Source organism: Myotis myotis, unplaced genomic scaffold, assembly GCF_014108235.1.
Source record: "Myotis myotis isolate mMyoMyo1 unplaced genomic scaffold, mMyoMyo1.p scaffold_m19_p_13, whole genome shotgun sequence".
NCBI lineage: Eukaryota > Metazoa > Chordata > Mammalia > Chiroptera > Vespertilionidae > Myotis > Myotis myotis.
The window spans coordinates 445173-465138 of NW_023416317.1; the positions used below are offsets into that span (position 1 = coordinate 445173).

The following is a 19966-nucleotide window of genomic DNA, read 5'->3' on the forward strand; positions in this document are numbered from 1 at the left end:
GAGCTCCCCCCTGTCATGCACAGAGCAGGACCGATCAGGAGGTTGTGGTGCCACCCTCAGTCACACTCAGGGTAGGGCCAATTGGGGGGTAGGGGTGCCGCCCCCTGTCACACTCAAGGCATGGTCGATGGGGAGATTGGGGCGCCGCCCCATCACCCACAGAGCAGGGCCGATCAGGGGGTTGGGACACTACCCCCTGTCACACTCAGGGCAGGGCCGATGGGGAGGTTGCAGCTCCACCCTGTCACACACAGAGCAGGGCCAATGGGGGGGTTGGGGGGCCGCACCCTGTCACACACAGAGCCGCAGGGTGATCAGGGGGTTGGGGAGTTCCCCCCTATCAGGCACAGAGCAGGGCTGATCAGGGGGTTGGGCGCCTTCCCCTGTCACGAACAGAGCAGGGCGGATAGGAGGTTGTGGCCCCACCCCCTGTCACAAACAGAGCCGCAGGGCGATCAGGGAGTTTGGGCACTGCCCCCTGTCACACTGCTCCAGGGGCCAGGAGGCTTCACGGCTCCGCTGATCCCGGTGCTGGGAGGCATATTACCCTTTTACTATATAGGATAGAGGCCTGGTGCACGGGTGGGGGCCGGCTGGTTTGCCCTGAAGGGTGTCCTGGATCAGGGTGTGGGTCCCGCTTGGGTACCTGGCCAGCCTGGATGAGGCGATGATGGCTGTTTGCATCTGGTCACACCCCTTTCAGGGTGGGGGTCCCCACTGGGGTGCCTGGCCAGTCTGGGTGAGGGGCTGAGGGCCGTTTTCAGGCTGGCGGGTGACTGAAGCTCCTAACCGCTCCTTTTTTCCTTTTTTTTTTTTTTTTTTTTTTTTATTCTTGGATTTATGGCTGTCACTGGAACTGAGAGCCGGCTTTAGCTGTGAGACCTCTCTGCTGAAAGCAGGTTTCTGGCTTTGTTTACTTTCTGTATTTGAAACTTTGTTGCGACTCCAACTCTGAGATCCTGGCTGACTGAAAAGAGGTTTCTGGGCTTTTGTTTAGCTTCTATATTTGTAACAATGTTTCTTAGCAGCTAAGAGCCCAGCAGCGGCAGTCGGGGAATTTTGGAGTCCTCCGTCACTGAAGCAAGGAAGCCTCCTGTTCGTGTCAGTAGCCTGGCTGCTGGCCACCATCTTGGCTGGCAGTTAATTTGCATATCACCCTGATTAGCCAATGGGAAGGGTAGCGGATGTATGGCTAATTACCATGTTTCTCTTTTATTAGATAGGATATTTAGTGTCTAACTTTATGCCTGTTACAAAATAGGTACTCAATAAATAGTTATAGAAAAAGTGAATATTGCAGAAAATTTTTTTGTAGTTAGGTTTTGTTAGAGTTTAGGTGATTTCTACTAGATTGAAAAATTGCTACTCTGATCTTTTAGAATTGACTGCTGCATAAACTCATTTTTGTTTAATGATTCTTGTTACATTGCTTTCAATAAATTCTTGGATTTATTTTTCAGTTTAAGCACAATATAGATAGTAACTGTATATGCCATGTAGATCTGATCAGAAAATTTGCTCAAACTTAAGTCAAGGATATTTACTGGTTTGAATCAGTTTCCCTAGTTTTAGTGCAGTGTTTTAATGTGGTGGTTGTGTAGTTATGTTTCCCATCCACAAGGGTGAGCTAGTTGCCCTGAAAATCAGAGTTTTCATGTATCATTTTAACAGATTAAGCCAGGCTGCGTATTTAACCACTGGCCCTCTTGACCCTTCATCTTCATCTGACCCATAGCATATATCCAGTCTGATGCTTCAGGAAAAAGCATAATCTGCTAAACTAGTGTGGTGATTCATTCTAAAAATTACCTTTAAAGATAGCAGGGGTTTCTGATCTAAGTTAGAAGAACTTGAGTGCTGTGTTGTACAGAAAATGCCTCTTCTAAATGTGTCAAGCATAGGATTAAGGATCAATTATAAGCTAAATACAGGGCTTGAGGTTTAACACTTTGGTCCATGACAGGCTGGCAGTGTGATCTTGCTGTGGGAATCCTGTAGCTACCAAATAAGAGTTGTCATGAGGATTGAATAAAATGATGTATTTAACATCCTTGGTATATTGTAGTAGTTAGAAATTATTATTATTATTAAGTTAAATCTTTATTGTTGAAAGTATTACATATGTTTCATTCCTTCCCTCCCCCCACTAAACCCTTCTAGCCCACCCCCGCTCCAAGCCTTCACCACCCTATTGCCTGTGTCCACAGATTATGCATATATGCGTATAAGTTCTTTGGTTGATCTCTTCCCACCCATCCTTCACTGCCTTCCCTCTGAGATTCCACAGTCTGTTAAGTTATGTGAGTTCCTTATATACAGTAGGTCCTTGGGTTACGTCAGAGATCCGTTCCTACGGCGCGACATGCTTCTATGTCTCTGGATCTATTTTGTTCATTAGTTTATTTTGTTCTTTCGATTCCACATATGAGTGAGATCGTATGATACTTGTCTTTCTCTGACTGGCTTATTTCACTTAGCATAATACTCTCCAGGTCCCCTCATGCTGTCTCAAAATAAGAGATCCTTCTTTTTTACTGCTGCATAGTATTCCATGGTGTAAATGTACCACAGCTTTTCTCCACTCAACTGCTGATGGGCACTTGGGCTGTTTCCAGATCTTAGCTATTGTAAATTGTGCTGCTATGAACATAGGGATGCATATTAGTTCTGATTAGTTCTTCGAATTTCTTAGGATATATTGCTAGAGGTGGGATTACTGGGTCAAATTTAAATTTCCAAATTTAAATTTTTGAGGAAACTTCATACTGTTTTCCATGATGGCTGCATCAGTCTGCAGTCCCACCAGCAGTGTACTAGGGTTCCCTTTTCTCCACATCCTCGCCAGCACTTGTTATTTGTTGATTTGTTGATGATAGCCATTCTGACAGGTGTGAAGTGATATCTCATTGATGTTTTAATTTGCATCTCTCTGGTGATTAGTGAGTTTGAGCATTTTTTCATGTCTCTTGGCCATCTGTATATCTGCCTTGGAGAAGTATCTAGTTAGGTCCTTTGCCCATTTTTTAATTAGATTGCTTGTCTTCTTTTGTTAAGTTATGTGAGTTCCTTATATACAGTAGGTCCTTGGGTTACGTCGGAGATCCGTTCCTACAGCGTGACATAACGCAGTTTTCACTGTAAGTCGGAACCCACCTACATAAGCACCTGCGTCACTCACATCGAGCACATACACAGCAGTAATGAAGTGAAACAGTAAACGAAAATTTAAAAGAAAGATAACAATTCCTGACCTTTACTTGTAGTAAATAAATAATAAAAAATATAAGGCACATATGTACATACGTCGAAATGACGGAACTTTTTTTTTTTTTTTTCCCATAAATGGGAGACGGCAATGTAACCATGAAATGACTTAGGTCAAGTCCAACGTAACCCGAGGACTGTCTGTATTTTGGATATTAATCCTTTATCAGATGTGTCATTGCCAAATATGTTCTCCCATTCGGTTGGGCTCTTGTTTCATTTTGTTGATGGCTTCTTTTGCTGTTCAGAAGCTTTTTATTTTGATATAGTTCCATTTGTTTATTTTCTCCTTAATTTCCTTTGCCCTAGGACCGTGGTCGTCAAACTGCGGCTCGCGAGCCACATGCGACTCTTTGGCCCCTTGAGTGTGGCTCTTCCTAAGCCTTAGGAGTACCCTAATTAAGTTAATCACAATGTACCTACCTATATAGTTTAAGTTTAAAAAATTTGGCTCTCAAAAGAAATTTCAATCGTTGCACTGTTGATATTTGGCTCTGTTGACTAATGAGTTTGCCGGCCACTGCCTTAGGAGATGTATCTGTAAACATATTGCTACAAAAGATGTTGGAGATTTTGCTGCCTGAGGTTTCTTCTAGGATTTTTATGGTTTCACGGCTTACATTAAAGTCTTCTATCCATTTTGAGTTTATTCTTGTGTATGGTGTACATTGGTGGTCTAGTTTCATTGTTTTTGCATGTACCAAATTTTCCCAACACATTTTATTGAGAAGACTCTCTTGAGGTGAGTGTATGTTCTTGCTTTCTTGTCAAATATTAATTGAGCGTAATGTCTTAGGTCGATTTCAGGGCTCTCTGTTCTGTTCCATTGATCTATATGCCTGTTCTTATGCCAATACCAGGCTGTTTTGATTACGGTGACTTTGTAGTATAACTTGAAATCGTATTGTGAGCTTGGAGTGTTGCTTCCTCTTAGATTTTTTGGGAATAGTTTGAGGAGTATAGGTGACAGCTGTTCTTTAAATGTTTGTTAAAACTCTCCTGTGAAGCCGTCAGGACCAGGGCTTTTGTTTGCCAGGAATATTTTTATTACTGCTTCTATTTCAACTTTTGTTATTGGCCTATTCGTTTCCTGGTTCTTCCCAATTCAGTTTTGGGAGATTGTATTTTTCTATGAATTTGCCCATTTCATCCACATTGCACAGCTTATTGGCATACTAGGGGCCCAGTGCACAAATTCATGCACCTTGAAAGGAACTATGGGCCACGAGGCTGTGGTGGGCACAGGGCCGGGTCTCAGTCCATCCTCTGCACCTCCGCCCGGCCCCTCCCACCATGGCCCTTGGTCCCCTGTCTGCTGGCAGCCCCGCTACCACCACCGCTGCTCCCATGTGCTGACGGCGCCGGCCCCGCTGGCACCTGCTGACGGCACAGAGCAATTGGGGCTGGCGCCAACAGTGGTGCAAGCAGGACTGGCGCAGTCAGTGGGTGAGAGCGGCTGCTGCTGCCCCAATCACCCTTCAGGAACAGGGGGAGGTGGAGAAGCTCTCAGGGGTGATCAGTAGCTGCCGCTTGCACCCGCTGACGGCGTGGAGCAATCGGGACTGGCACCAGGTGCTGACAGTGGGTGCGAGTGGGGCCAGCACCAGCAGTGGGTGTGAGCAGGGGGTGAGAGGTGGCTGCTGGCCCCGATAGCACCTCAGGAGCAGAGGGAGGTGGTGAAGCCCTTAGGGGCAGTTGGGGCTGGCAGCTGCCACTCGCACTCACTGACGGTGCCGAATGATCAGGGCCAGCACTGGGGGTCAGCAGCAGGTGCGAGTGGAGGCTTTGGCACTGGCAGCGGGTGCGAGCGGGCTGGTGCCGGCAGCAGGTGCGAGCACTGGGCGGGACCGCGGTGCATGGGAGCAAAGAATTTTCAGTAACCACCAGAGGCTTGCCCCGATGACAGCGACTGGTGCCCTGCCTTGGTTTGGCGCCCCCGCTCACCTCTGCCGCCTGCTGCCAATGCCTGCCATATTCTGCGCACATCACCTGGTGGTCAGCACACGTCATAGCGACTGGTTATTCGGTTGTTCTGCCATTCAGTCTATTTGCATATTAGGGTTTTATATATATAGACTAGTGGCCCGGTGCACGAAATTCGTGCATGGAGGGGGGTTCCTTCAGCCTGGCCTGTACCGTCTCCAATCTGGGACCCCTCGGGCGATGTCTGACAGCCAGTTTAGGCCCGACCCATGTGGGATCGGGCCTAAACTGGCAGTCAGACATCCCTCTCGCAATCCAGCACTGCTGGCTTCTAATTGCTCACCTGCCTGATCGCCCCTAACCACTCTGCTTGCCAGCCTGATTGCCCCCAACTGCCCCCCTTCCGGTCTGATCACTCCTAACTGCCCCCCTGCTGGCCTGATCGCCCCCAACTGCCCGCCCTGCCGGCCTGCTCACCCCTAACCGCCTCTGCCTCGGCCCCGCCACCATGGCTTTGTCCGAAAAGACATCCTGTCTCTTGGAAGGTCTCCCTGTCTAATTAGCATATTACCCTTTTATTAGTATAGTTGTTCATAATGTTTTCTTCCAATCATCTGTATTTCTGTGATATCAGTTGTTACTTCACTGCTTTCATTTTATTTATTTAGGTCCTCTCTCTTTGTTTCCTGATGAGTCTGGCTAACAGTTCATCAGTCTTGTTTATCTTTTCAAAGAACCAGCTCTTGGTTTCATTGATTTTTTTTGGTATTTTTTAAATGTCTATGTCATTTATTTCTGTTCTAATCTTTATTTCCTTCCTTCTCCTTATTCTGGCCTTTTCTTGTTTTTCTCTTTTTAATTCTTTTAAGTTGTAGGGTTAAATAATTTATTATTAATTTTTGTTGTATTTTGAGGTAGGCCTGTAGTACCATGAGCTTCCCTCACAGGACTGCTTTTGCTGTGTCCCAGAGATTTCGGGTTATTGTGCATTTTCCAGGAACTTTCTTGCTGCATCTCATTGATATCCCATCCTTCCTATCTAATAAAAGAGAAACATGGTAATTAGCATACGACCCTACCCTTTCCATTGGCTAATCAGTGAGATATGCAAATTAACTGCCAGACAAGATGGCGGCCGGCAGCCAGGCAGCTTGAAACTAACATGAGGCTTGCTTGCTTCAGTGACAGAGGAAACCAACGTTCCCCGCCTGCCTTGCCGGCCTCTGAGCCTGCAGTTTGAAACATTGTAACAAATATAGAAGCTAAACAAAACCCCAGAAACCTGCTTTCAGCAAGCCGGGATCTCAGAGCTGGAGTTATACATTGTTTCGATTATGGAACCCAAACAAACCAGATACCTGCTTTAAGCAGCAGATGCCTCAGAGCTGGAGCCAGAGCTAAAGCTGGCACAGAATAAAAAAAAAAAGAAAAAAGGAGCAGTTGCGAGCTTCAGCCCTGAGCTCCTCACCCAGACTGACCAAGCACCCCAGTGGGGACCCCCACACTGAAGGGTGTGTGACCAGCTGCAAACAGCCATCATCCCCTCACCCAGGCTGGCCAGGAACCCCAGTGGGGACCCCCACCCTGATCCAGGACACCCTTGAGGGCAAACCAGCCAGCCGCAGCCGTGCACCAGGCCTCTATCCTATATCGTAAAAGGGTAATATGCCTCCCAGCACCGGGATCAGCGGAGCCGAGAGGCCTCCCGGCACCAGGATCGGTGTGACGGGGCATCGCCCAAACCCCCTGATCGCCCTGCGGCTCTGTGTGTGACAGGGGGCGGGGCCACAACATCCCTATCCGCCCTGCTCTGTTCGTGACAAGGGAAGGCGCCCCACCTCTTGATCAGCCCTGCTCTTTGCCTGATACGGGGGAGCTCCCCAACCCCCTGATCGCCCTGCGGCTCTGTGTGTGACAGGATGCGGCGCCCCAACCCCCTGATCGGCCCTGCTCTGTGTGTGACAGGGTGCGGCGCCCCAATCCACCCCCCCCCCCCACGGGCCCTGCTCTGTGTGTGACAGGGTAGAGCCATAACCTCCCCATCAGCCCTGCCCTGAGTGTGAGAGTGGGGGCGCCCCAACCCCCTGATTGGCCCTGCTCTGTGGGTGATAGAGGGCAGTGCCCACCCCCCCCCCACAGGCCCTGCTCTGTGTGTGATGGGGTAGAGCCATAACCTCCCCATCAGCCCTGCCCTGAGTGTGAGAGTGGGGGCGCCCCAACCCCCTGATCGGCCCTGCTCTGTGGGTGATAGAGGGTGGCACCCCAACCCCCCCTCCACAGGCCCTGCTCTGTGTGTGATGGGGTAGAGCCATAACCTCCCCATCGGCCCTGCCCTGAGTGTGACAGTGGCAGCGCCCCAACCCCCTGATCGGCCCTGCTCTGTGGGTGATAGAGGGAGGCGCCCCAACCCCCTGATCCGCCCTACTCTGTGTTTGACAGGGAGGAGCTCCCCAACCCCCTGATGGGCCCTGCTCTGTGTGTGACGGGGCAGTGCCCCAACCCCCGGATTGGCCCTGCTCTGTGCGTGACGGGGTGGCGCCGCAACCTCCCCATCGACCCTGCCTTGAGTGTGACGGGGTGGTGCCCCAACCCCCCAATCGGCCCTACCCTGAGCGTGACTGAGGGTGGCATCGCAACCTCCCAATCCGCCCTGCTCTGTGCATGACAGGTGGCGGCGCCCCAACTCCCCAATCAGCCCTGCTCTGAGCCCGACCAGGGGCTGCACCTAGGGATTAGGCGTGCTCTCTGCCACCCGGGAGCAGGCCTAAGCCAGCAGGGCATTATCTCCAGAGGGGTCCCAGACTGCGAGAGGGCACAGGCCAGGCTGAGGGACCCCCCCTTCCTCCTGAGTGCACAAATTTTTGCGCACCGGGCCTCTAGTTCTTTAATCACATGCTATGTAGCCTCCATATGTTTTAATGTTTGAGTACTTTTACTGTAGTTGATTTTTAATTTCTTGCCACCATTATCTGAGAAGATGCTTGATATGATTTCAGTCTTCTTGAACTTGTAGAGACTTGTTTTGTGTCCAAACTTGTGGTCTGTCTTTGAGAATGACCCATGTGCACTTGAGAAGAATGTATAGTCTTCCCCTTGGGGTGAAATGTTCTGTAAATTTCAACGAAATCCATATGACCCAGTGTGTCATTTAGAGTCTCTGTTTTCTTGTTAATTTTTTGTCTGGAATATCTATTCAGTGAAGTCAGTGGAGTGTTAAAATTTTCTTCTATGACTATATTGTTGCCAGTGTCTCCTTAAAGTCTTCCAGAAGTTTTTTTATATATTTAGGTGGTCCTAATTTTGGATGCTTATATATTTACCAGTGTTATAATCTCTTTTTGGATCGATCCCTTTAATAGTTATCTTTATTGTCTCTTGTGATCACCTTTATTTTGTCATCTGTTGTGTCAGATATGAATCTTGCCACCTCAGCTTTTATTTTATTTCAATTTTTATGGAAATTTTTTTCCATCCCTTCAGTCTCATCCTGTGTGAGTCTTTTGTTCTGAGGTGTGTCTCTTGTAGACAGCATATAATTGGGTTATGTGTTTGTATCCATTCAGTTGCCCTGTGTCTTTTGATTGGAATATTTCATGAATGACATTTACTGTTATTTTTTTTTTTAATATATTTTTTATTGATTAAGATATTACATATGTGTCCTTGTCCCCACGTTACCCTCTACCCCCCACCCCCCCCACCCCCACTCATGCCCTCACCCCCCCGTTGTCCATGTCCATTGGTTAGGCCCATATGCTTGCATATAAGTCCTTTGGTTGATCTTTCCCCCTTACCCCCACCCTCCCCTACCTTCCCTCCAAGTCCCGACAGTCCAATCAATGTCTCTCCGTCTCTGGATCAGTCCTTGTTCATCAGCTTATGTTGTTCATTATATTCCACAAATGAAGTGAGATCCTGTGGTATTTATCCGCTCTCAAGTTCCATCCATGCTGTGGCAAATGGTAAGAGTTCCTTTTTCTTCTTCCTCTTCTTAAAGAATACCTTTCAGCATTTCATATAATGCTGGTTTGGTGATGATGAACTCCTTTAGCTTTTTCTTATCCGTGAAGCTCTTTATCTGACCTTCTATTCTGAATGATAGCTTTGCTGGATAAAGTAATCTTGGTTGCAGGTTCTTGCTATTCATCACTTTGAATATTTCTTGCCACTCTCTTCTGGCCTGCATGGTTTCTGTTGAGAAATCAGCTGACAGTCGTATGGGTACTCCCTTGTAGGTAACTGACTGTCTTTCTCTTGCTGCTTTTAAGATTCTCTCTTTATCTTTTGCTCTTGGCATTTTAATTATGATGTGTCTTGGTGTGGTCCTCCTTGGATTCCTTTTGTTTGGGGTTCTCTGCGCTTCCTGGACTTGTAAGTCCATTTCTTTCACCAGGTAGGGGAAGTTTTCTGTCATTATTTCTTCAAAAAGGTTTTCAATATCTTGCCCTCTCTCTCCTTCTGGTACCCCTATAATTCTGATGTTGGTACGCTTGAAGTTGTCCCAGAGGTTCCTTACACTATCTTCATATTTTTGGAATCTCTTTTCTTTTTTCTTTTTCGGTTGGGTATTTTTTGTTTCTTTGTATTTCAAATCTTTGACTTGATTCTTGGGATCCTCTTTTCTGCTGCTGGATCTCTGTAAATTATTCTTTATTTCAGTCAGTGTATGCTTAATTTCTAGTTGGTCCTTTTTCATGTCCTCCATGGTCTCCCTATACTTATTGAGGGATTCATTAAATTTATCGGCGGTTTCCATAAAATTCTTGAAAAACCTTATAACCGTGGCCTTAAACTCTATATCCAATCGTTTGCTTTCCTCCATTTCTGCCATTTGTGACCTGTTTCTTTGTCTCCGCATTTTGGCAGCTTCCCTGTGTTGATAGAGTGGCCCTGTGCGCCAGGTGTCCTGTAGGGCCCAGTAGCTCAGCCTCCCCAGTTACCTGGGGTGGACACTCTTGGTGCACTCTTGGTGCCTTGGTTGTTGTAGAATCACTGGGAGGAATTGACCTCCAGGCCAATTGGCTGTGAGAATCAGCTGTGTCTAAAGTGGGAGAACTTCTGTGCTGAAGACACCCTTCTGGGGCAAGACTTGCTTCAGTGGGGCTTTGGTGCTCACTGAGTCTGCTCCCTGAGTGTGTCCCTTATGGATCTGAGGAGTTGCAGTCTGGTACCCTCTGACCACTGGGTACAGTGGCTCCTGGATCTAAGGAGGTGCTAATTCAGCCTCTGCCTGAGGCCACACAGCAGGAGCCACGAAGAGGCTCAGCTGTGAAGCAATGCAAGCCGCTGCGGGGCCCTGGGCCTTCTCTTGGAAGTTCTGGGTCTGCCTGGTTCGGCTGCAGTTAGGTACATTCACATGCAAAAGCCTCTGCGGCAGCCTGGGTGGGGCGGGGTCTCAGGGAGTCAGAGGGCGGAGAAAGCGGCCATGGCCGATTCTCCGCCGGAGTCGCGCGTCTCAGTGTTCCGGTAACGGCTGCAAGCACCTCTGAGGGAAAGCCGCCCTCAAGTTCGCTCGCTGCCGGACAGACCAGCTTCTCCCCGTATGAGACCTGGGTCCCCAGAGACTTCCCGGAACCGGAGTTCAGGGCCGTCGGGAGTTTATGATTCAAAAAGACAGCCGCGTCCTCAGGCGCCACCCCCTTTCCTCGCGCGTGCGCCGCCGTACCTCTGCACTTCACCTCCGCAGCGCCTCTGGCTCTCAGCGTGCTTTTCTTTCCTTCTAGTTGTGGAATTTACACTCAGCCAGCCTTCCTGTTTTTCTGGATGATGTTTGCTCAGTCCTTTGCGGTAATTTTCAATTGTTGTATGAGGCGATAATTTCCCGGTGTTTACCTATGCCGCCATCTTAGTTGCTCTCCTTCGACATTTACTGTTATTATTGAAGGTACTTACTTATTGCCATTTTAATTCTGTATGCCTATATTTCTCTCTCTATTTCTTTTCATTACAGCAATCTCTTTAGCATTTCTTGCAGTACTGTTTTGGTGGTGACAAACTCCTTTAGCCTTTTTTTCTGGGAAGCTCTTTATTTCACCATCTATTTTGAATGATAGCCTTGCTGGATATAATAATCTTGGTTTTAGATCCTTGCTTTTCATTACCTTAAATACTTCATGCCATTTCCTTCTGGCTTATAGACTTTTGGATGAGAAATCAGCTGACAGCCTTATAGGAGCTCCTTTGTAGATAACAAATTGCTTTTTACTTGCTGCCTTTAAGATTCTTTCTTTGTCTTTATTTTTTGGCCTTTTAATTATGATGTGTGTGGGCATGGGCATGTTTGAGTTCTTCTTTCTTGGACTCTATATCGTTTGAACTTATGTGATTTTTTTCCTTTACCAGGTTGGGGAAGTTGGGTGTTGGCTGTCATTATTTTTTCATACACGTTCTCTACTCCTTGCTCACTTTCTTCTCCTTCTGACATACCTATAATGTGAATATTGTTAAGTTTCATGGTTTCCCACAGCTCCCTTAAGCTGTCCTCCTGTTTTTAAATTTTTTTCTATTTGAGTTTCTGATTGAGTGGATTTTTTTTCTACTTTGTTTTCTAATTCACTGATTTTGGCTTTTCCCAATCTGCTCTGTGTTCCTTCCACTGTGTTCATTATTAGTACTATGTCATTCTTCATAGTTACTATGTCTTTTCTCATGCTGTTGGTCATCTTTTCCATCATTATTCTGAACTCCATGTCTTATCTCCATTTCATTTATCTCTTCTGGAGAATTCTCTTGTCCTTTCATCTGGTGCTTGTCTTTTTGTCTCCCTATTTCGACTGCCCGTTTGGGTTTGTGTCTGTGTAATAAGAGATCTGCTAGGACTTCCAGCCTCTAGTACAGGACAATGTCAGATGCTGTTAGTGACTGGCCCTGAGTATCGTTTGGAGCTATTAGCCAACCACAGCCCGTGGCTCCTCTGCTGGGGCTGGGTGCTTGTGGAAAGGACCAACATGTGCACCAGGGTCTGCTTTTCCTATTCCTGGGCCCAGAAGGAGGTCAGGCAAAGACTCAAAGCTTCCAGAGGCCCGCCTCTGCCAGCAGTCTGATTGTTCTCAGTCTTGAGAGCCTCAGGCTACCCACCTCAGGGTGGGAAAGAGGTCTTCCAACAGCATGGGACAACTGCCTTTCCCCCAATCAGAAACCACCTGGACAGCAAAGATCCTCAGGCAAAAGATGTCCACAGTGTGAAGGAAGGACTCAGCACAGGAAAACAGAGTGGCTGCCCTCTGAGCTCCAACCCCAGAGTCCCCAAGCCAGAACTCTCCTCACACGGCTGCAGTCCACTCTGTCCTCTCTGTGCTGGAGCCCCAGGTGAGTGGCTACACACGAAATTTTGTACATTGGCCCTTTAAGAGGGTGCCTGCATTTCTAGCCATCTCTCCTGGCAGACAGCAACCCTGCTGCTTTTGACAGTCAGATGTTACTTGGGTACCTTTCTCAGTTCTGGTGCTCTGAGCTGGGGGGCCCAGCTTGGCATTTAGACCCCAGAGTTCTCAGTGGGAACCCCCCTCTGCCCCTACCTTCAGCTGCTGTCTGTGGGAGCCCGGCTAACCACTTCTCATCTTCACATTCCTCCTAGTCTCTGTGTGGTCTCAACTTTCCATCCTTGGTTGTCAGGGTTCTCTCTAGCTAGTCCTCAGTTGATTTCCAGAATGGTTTTTCTGTAGTTCAGTTGTATTTCCAGTTTGGTCCTAGGAATGTCAGTGTAACTTCCAGTTACTCTGCTGCCATTTTGGAATCAACCAGAAATATTATTATTATAGAGTAAAATCAATGTCAGGAGAGCAAGGAATTGAATGGCTCTCTATGAAATTACAATTTTTATGCATTTACAAAGCTTTAAAAGGGAGTTCTTTTTTAGTGAGATTTTCTTTGAATTTTTTTCTTTGTTCAAATATTTGAGACCCCCAGAATTGGAGGAATACATTGAAGTGTGCTAAACCAGAATAAAATATGGGAGAAAAGAAGCAAACCAAGAAATAAAGATCAAGGAGCATGCTGCTGCTTTAGTTTTCCCTCATTTTCCTCTCTTCACCTCCAGGCCTCCTTCAGCTTAAGCTCCCTGGTCAGATGTTGGCAGACAGATATAACAGTGCAAGTGTGAGGGGCCTTTGACTCCTCCTCATCCTATCTAATAAAAGAGAAACATGGTAATTGGCGTACGACCGTTACCCTTCCCATTGGCTAATCAGCGAGATATGCAAATTAACTGCCGGCCAAGATGGCGGCCAGCAGCCAGGCAGCTTGAAACTAATATGAGGCTTGCTTGCTTCAGTGACGGAGGACTCCAACGTTCCCCGCCTGCCGCTGCAGGCCTCTGAGCTGCAACTCTAAGCAACTGTGTAACAAATATAGAAGCTACACAAAACCCCAGAAACCTTCCGGGCTTCAGCCAGCAGGATCGCAACATTGTAAGCAAAGGCCAGAAACCTACTTTCAGCAGCGGAGGCCTAAGAGCTGGAGGCAAGCCTCAAAGCTAAAGCTGGCCCAGAATAAAAAATAAAAAAAGGAGCGGTTGGAAGCTTTAGTCACCCCCAGCCTGAGAACAGCCCTCAGCCCCTCACCCAGACTGGCCAGGCACCCCAGTGGGGACCCCCACCCTGAAGGGTGTGTGACCAGCTGCAAACAGCCATCATCCCCTCACTCAGGCTGTCCAGGCACCCCAGTGGGGACCCCCACCCTGAAGGATGTGTGACAAGCTGCAAATAGCCATCATCCCCTCACCCAGGCTGGCCAGGCACCCCAGTGGGGACCCCCACCCTGATCCAGGACACCCTTCAGGGAAAACCACCCGGCCCCCACCCGTGCACCAGACCTCTACCTTATATAGTAAAAGGGTACTATGCCTCCCAGCACCGGGATCAGTGGAGCTGCGAGGCCTCCCGGCACCAGGATCAGTGTGACGGGGCAGCGCCCAAACCCCCTGATCGCCCTGTGGCTCTGTGTGTGACAGGGGTCGGGGCCAATACCTCCCTATCCACCCTGCTCTGTTCATGACAGGGGAAGGCGCCCCAAACCCCTGATCAGTCCTGCTCTGTGCCTGATACAGGGGAGCTCCCCAACCCCCTGATCGCCCTGCGGCTCTGTGTGTGACAGGATGCGGCACCCCAAACCCCTGTTCGGTCCTGCTCTGTGTGTGACGGTGCGGCGCCCCAACCCCCCCACCCCACGGGCCCTGCTTTGTGTGTGACGGGGTAGAGCCATAACCTCCCCATCGGCCCTGCCCTGAGTGTGAGAGTGGCGGCGCCCCAACCCCCTGATCGGCCCTGCTCTGTGGATGATAGAGGGCAGCGCCCCAACCCCCTGATGGACCCTGCTCTGTGCGTGAGAGGGGGCAGTGCCCCAACCCCCTGATTGGCCCTGCTCTGTGCGTGACGGGGTGGTGCCGCAACCTCCCCATCGACCCTGCCTTGAATGTGACGGGACGGTAGCCCAACCCCCCAATCAGCCCTACCCTGAGCATGACTGAGGGTGGCATCGCAACCTCCCAATCCGCCCTGCTCTGTGCATGACAGGGGGCGGCGCCCCAACTCCCCAATCAGCCCTGCTCTGAGCCCGACCAGGGGCTGCACCTAGGGATTGGGCCTGCCCTCTGCCACCTGGGAGCAGGCCTAAGCCAGCAGGTTGTTATCTCCCAAGGGGTCCCAGACTGCGAGAGGGCACAGGCTGGGCTGAGTAACCACCCCTCTACCCCCCGAGTGCACAAATTTTTGTGCACCGGGCCTCTAGTCTATACCAATAAAAGGGTAATATGCAAATTAACCATCACTCCATGACAAAGATGGCGGCGCCCATAGCCAAAAAGATGGCGGTAGCTGGAGCCATGGAACCGGCCAGAGCGGGCAGGATGCTTGGCTTCCTTCAGGTGGGACGCTTGGCTTCCTTTGTTGCCCCAGCGATGAAGGAAGCCAAGCCTCCCACAAGCCCTGGCCTCTGGGTGGCAACCACGGAGCCAGCTGGAGTGAGTGGGAGGTGGCTCCAGAGCAAAGGCCCGGGTCCCGGGTGCCAGAGGGAAGTCAGTGCCAGCAGCAAGGGGAAAGAAGGCCTATTCTTGCATGAATCTTCGTGCATCGGGTCTCTAGTCTTAAAATATTAAGCTACAGTTGTTTTCAGTTCCAGATAAGCCTCTTGGCTCCATTATGATTCTCATCATTTTCTTCATAGCCCTGAGTTAGAGTGCAGATACTTTCGTTAATCTCTTCAGTTTTGACATGGTCTGATCTTTCTCCCCAAAGGCTTGTAATTGGAAGTGTTAAATGCTATGCTTCCTCTGAGATCCAGCTTCCTGAGGATGGATTTTCCACGTTTCCCGTGTTGTCTTTCACTGGTTAACTTCAGACCAAGAATCTGGCACATGACTGCTTGTTCTGACACTTCACATTTATAGTCGATGAACTTCCCAGCAGGGACAGCCTGTCAGTATTTGTAGAGCTGTGAGTCTCACTGGAGTGTTGTAGCCACTGCAGGGCAAGCCATTTAGACTGAGGGTTTGAATGCAGCAGATTCTTTCTGGTCCCATTGTTGTGTTCCTGGAAAGTGTACAATGGAATAGATTTGCATTCCTCTGAGAGGAGCCAGGTCATGGATGATTTAGTTGTTGACCCACAGAAGATAAGGATTTTGGGGCGGGGTATTTAGAAGGGAAGATTTAAAAGTAACTAAACTAGAAAATGTTTCACATGAAATAAGGTCACTTTGCATTTTGGGGGGAGTCTCTTTGCACTCAACAAATGGTATTGATGAGGTTTTTAATGTTGGGAGGTGGTCTTGGGCCGCTTGCATCGGGCAGCTGGTCCTGAGGCAGCCGTGGGGTTGCTTGTCTGGTTTGGCTGCATTTCTGGGCCTGGAGCTGAAACACAGCCAAGGCCAGATGTATCTGATGTGGGTCAGAACCTCACTGTCCTGGGGGCTTGATGCCTAAGGGCTATTCTCCAGCCCCTGTTCCTTCCCCCTCAGAGGGTCTACCCGCAGGACTAGCAATACGGCAGGGGAGGAAAGGGGAGGGAGGGTCCAACTGCAGGCCCAGCCATGTGAAAGGTCAGGATTCTAAACCGCATAAAAAAAGAAAGAAAGAAAAGTTAGTATATGTTATATATAGTAATTAGTATATATACTAAATTTTTAACTTGGGGCTATTGATGAAGATGAAAAGAGGGTGGCAAGCAGAACAAGAAAAAGGAAATGACTATGTTGAAAAGAAACATCCTCTTTCCATAAGTCTCATGTGTGATGTCGTCATATTTGTGTATTTATGTGTAACTTTGTTTCTATTTATACAGAATATTAATACTATGCACTTAAATAGACTAATATATGAAAATACTCCTACTTTTTTGTATAGAACTTTAGAAATGAATAGTGAATATTTAAAGAGTACTTTACTTAGCTATATTATACTAGAGCCTCAATGCATGAAATTCGTGCAAGAGTAGACCTTCCTTCCCCTGGCTGCCAGCACTGGCTTCCCTCTGGCACCCAGGACCCGGGCTTCCCTCGTAGCCCCTGCTTCATTCAGAAGGTCATCTGGAAGGACATCCGATCTAATTAGCATATTATGCTTTTATTATTATAGATGCTTTCTGTTGTCAATATATTATGGTAACTTTAAAGTCAATAACTCTGACATTCAGATGCCTTGAATACAGAACACTTTAGCAAAACGAGGTGTAAGAAATCTGGTAATAGCAATAGATACTGTTTAAACATTTCTTTATTTAGCCCTAGTAGGATTTGAGCTAACACTAAGCTATTAATAAAATGGTGAAGTCTAGCCCTAGCTGGTTTGGCTCAGTAGATAGAATGTCAGCCTGTGGACTGAAGCAAACGGTGGTCTGCGGACCATTGGTGGTCGGTGAGGTCTGAAAGGTTGGCGACTGCTGGACTGAAGGGTCCTGGGTTTGATTCAGGTCAAGGGCACATGCCTGGGTTGTGGGCTTGATCCCCAGTAGGCAACCAATCAGTGATTCTCTCTTGTCATTGATGTTTCTATCTCTCTTCCCTTCTCCTGTCCTCTCTGAAATCAATACAGATATATTTTAAAAAATAAAACGGTGACGTCTAATTTAAAAGTTGTTTATGTATCTAGAATTAAATAACTATTTCAATTTCTATAATCAAAGTTCTAATTTTAACAAATCTTCAACATTGGGGGGTTCAACAAAACTGGATGCAGCATCTAATTTTTAAATACATTTTCTTCTAGTATCTTTCTCTGAAGAAGAGAAGTGTCAGCTGCGAAAATTTGTCCATAAGTCTTACCTGCTGGACAAAAGAGCCCAACGTCAAGTGTACTATAGTCTGATTGATATCCTTCTGGCCTATTGCTATGAGACTCGTGTCAATGAAGGAGAGAAGAACGTAAGTGCGTATGTGTCTGTGCTTGTTGGCTGAGACTCCTGCACTGAGTAAACTGTATTAGTACTTCACTCCTCTTGTGGAGAGTAAGACCTGTGGTGATCACTGCTTAGGGGACGCTTGGGGCAGAGTTGCACATGTTTGTTGGTGGTGGGTATCAACATAGAAGCATAATGCTTGCTTGGTGTCTTTCTTTCCTCTCTTGGCATCAGTCTTTACACATAGCAAAGAGGGGAAGTAAAACTGAGGCTAGAGAAAAAGGATCTTTAGGAGATAAATTGCTCAAATAAGACACTTGACTTTGGCAAGGAGTAAACTGTCAACCCATTTATGTTCTTTCTCTGAGCTGTCAATTAGCAGGTGCAAGGTATAGGAATCTTTTAAAGCAGCGGTTCTCAACCTGTGGGTCGCGACCTCTTTGGGGGTCGAACAACCCTTTCACAGGGGCCACCTAAGACCATCAGAAAACACATATATAATTACATATTATTTTTGTGATTAATCACTATGCTTTAATTATGTTCAATTTGTAACAATGAATTTGGGGGTCACCACATCATGAGGAACTGTATTAAAGGGTCGCAACATTAGGAAGGTTGAGAACCACTGTTTTAAAGAAATCCTATATAATAAAAAGGCTAATATCAAATCGACCTAACAGCGGAATGACTGGTCACTATGACGGGCACTGACCACCAGGGGCAGACGCTCAACACAGAAGCTGCCCCCTGATGATCAGTGCGCTCCCACAGGACTAATGCCACTCAGCCAGAAGCTGGGGCTCATAGCTGGCAAGCGCAGCGGCAGTGGTGGGAGCCTCTCCTGCCTCTGCGGCAGTGCTAAGGATGTCCAACTGCTGGCTTAGGCCTGAAGTGGGCCTAAGTTGTCAGTCGGACATCCCCTGAGGGCTCCTGGGGGTGCATGCCGGGCTGAGGGATTACACCCCCACCTCAGTGCATGAATTTTGTACCCTGGACCTCTAGTCTGTTATTAAGAATATATTAATGTAAAGTACTAATGTAAAGTACATTAGTATTCTTAAATTATATTCTTTTTTAATAACACAGACTTTATCGTAGCTCTCCTTAACCCTACCAGACCGCTGAACCAGTTTTTAGGTAATTTCCACACAAAGGTGGAATATTGGCGCTAGATGAAAGGTAGACCTATTTTCTACAATGTCTCCAAGTTCCATCTTATTCTAACCACTTGTTTGCATGTAACTAACATTTTTCTATATCATGTTGGTTTTTTCTCTTTAATGCTCAGGAGCCCAGGTACAGGGGACAGTTAGGTTCAGGGCCTCAGGTCTGGTAGACTTAAACCACATTTGATTTTGTAAATGAAGAGCTAAACATTTTTCTCACCTCTACTTTTAAAAAAGCTGGGATCAACAACAAAAAGTCTTTCTGGTTAATGTGCACTGCAGCTATTTATGATTATCCTTGCTCAAAGGGCTTTTCTTGAGCTGTGCACATGCTTTCTTAAAAATTTAAATACACAAATACTCTGTATCATTGTAAAGGGAAATACAAGAAAAAAATCATTAAAATGTCCTGTAATCTCAGCCCCAGAAAAAGCCACTGTTAAAATGTGATGTATCTCTTTCACTCTCTTTCATTGTGCACATGTATGTATGCATGTATGATATTGGGTCATGATGTATGCATTATATAACCTGCTGTTCTCACTTAACATCATAATTTTAGGATTAGAATTTTATATGTGCCAAGATGATTTATATTGTCATGATTCTGAAAATTTCAAGAGAGACTCTTGAGATTTGCATTTCACTCCAAAATGAATATAAATGAGTGTATCAAGGTCCTAATATAACTGAAAATGCTTTTTGTTTCCACTCATCTTTTTAAGATACTGCAATTGGAGAAAATGTTTTCTTTGGCAAAAAGTGCTTATTGCTTGAGGAGATAAGTGAGTGTTTAGTTTTACTCGATAACATTTATTCTTCTATTTGCATATTTGAAATTATGAAGTCTTGAAACTTCAAAACCTTCTTTAGAATATATTTACTCTCACAAGCATTCTCTGAAAAGGCCAAATTCTTGAGCAGCTTTTTTGTGTACCACAAACACACATTAATATTATTTTTGAGTCCATTGATAGAATGTTTGGGAAGTAAGTAACTTGGTTGAGAAGGACAGAAATTGAGCAATGCATCACTTTACTTTAATTTTACTTTCATAGCTGTGCTCATTTGCTCTTGTGCCCTGGGACTCTTATTATTGGAAAAGCTTTACTTTATAAAATCCAAATAGACAGAAACTTGCCTTTGATAGCATCTGCATTGAGTAAAGCAAGTATTTTATTTTATTTTTTGCAATCATAGACACTTCTTAGCTTTTATATTTATGTCAAAACTACTCACATGCTATTTGAAAAAATGGATATATTTGTTTTATTTTTATAT

At 46.8% G+C, this 19966-nt stretch overlaps 1 protein-coding gene across 1 annotated transcript in view; it reads left to right on the forward strand.

Moving 5' to 3' along the window:
• The window catches only part of SHQ1 (SHQ1, H/ACA ribonucleoprotein assembly factor), a 122671-nt gene that overhangs the window by 75081 nt on the left and 27624 nt on the right, over window positions 1-19966 (forward strand). The window contains exon 7 of the mRNA XM_036331551.1: window positions 17387-17541. Within this exon, the coding sequence (XP_036187444.1) occupies window positions 17387-17541 (155 nt within the window). The remainder of the gene's footprint in view (window positions 1-17386; window positions 17542-19966) is intronic.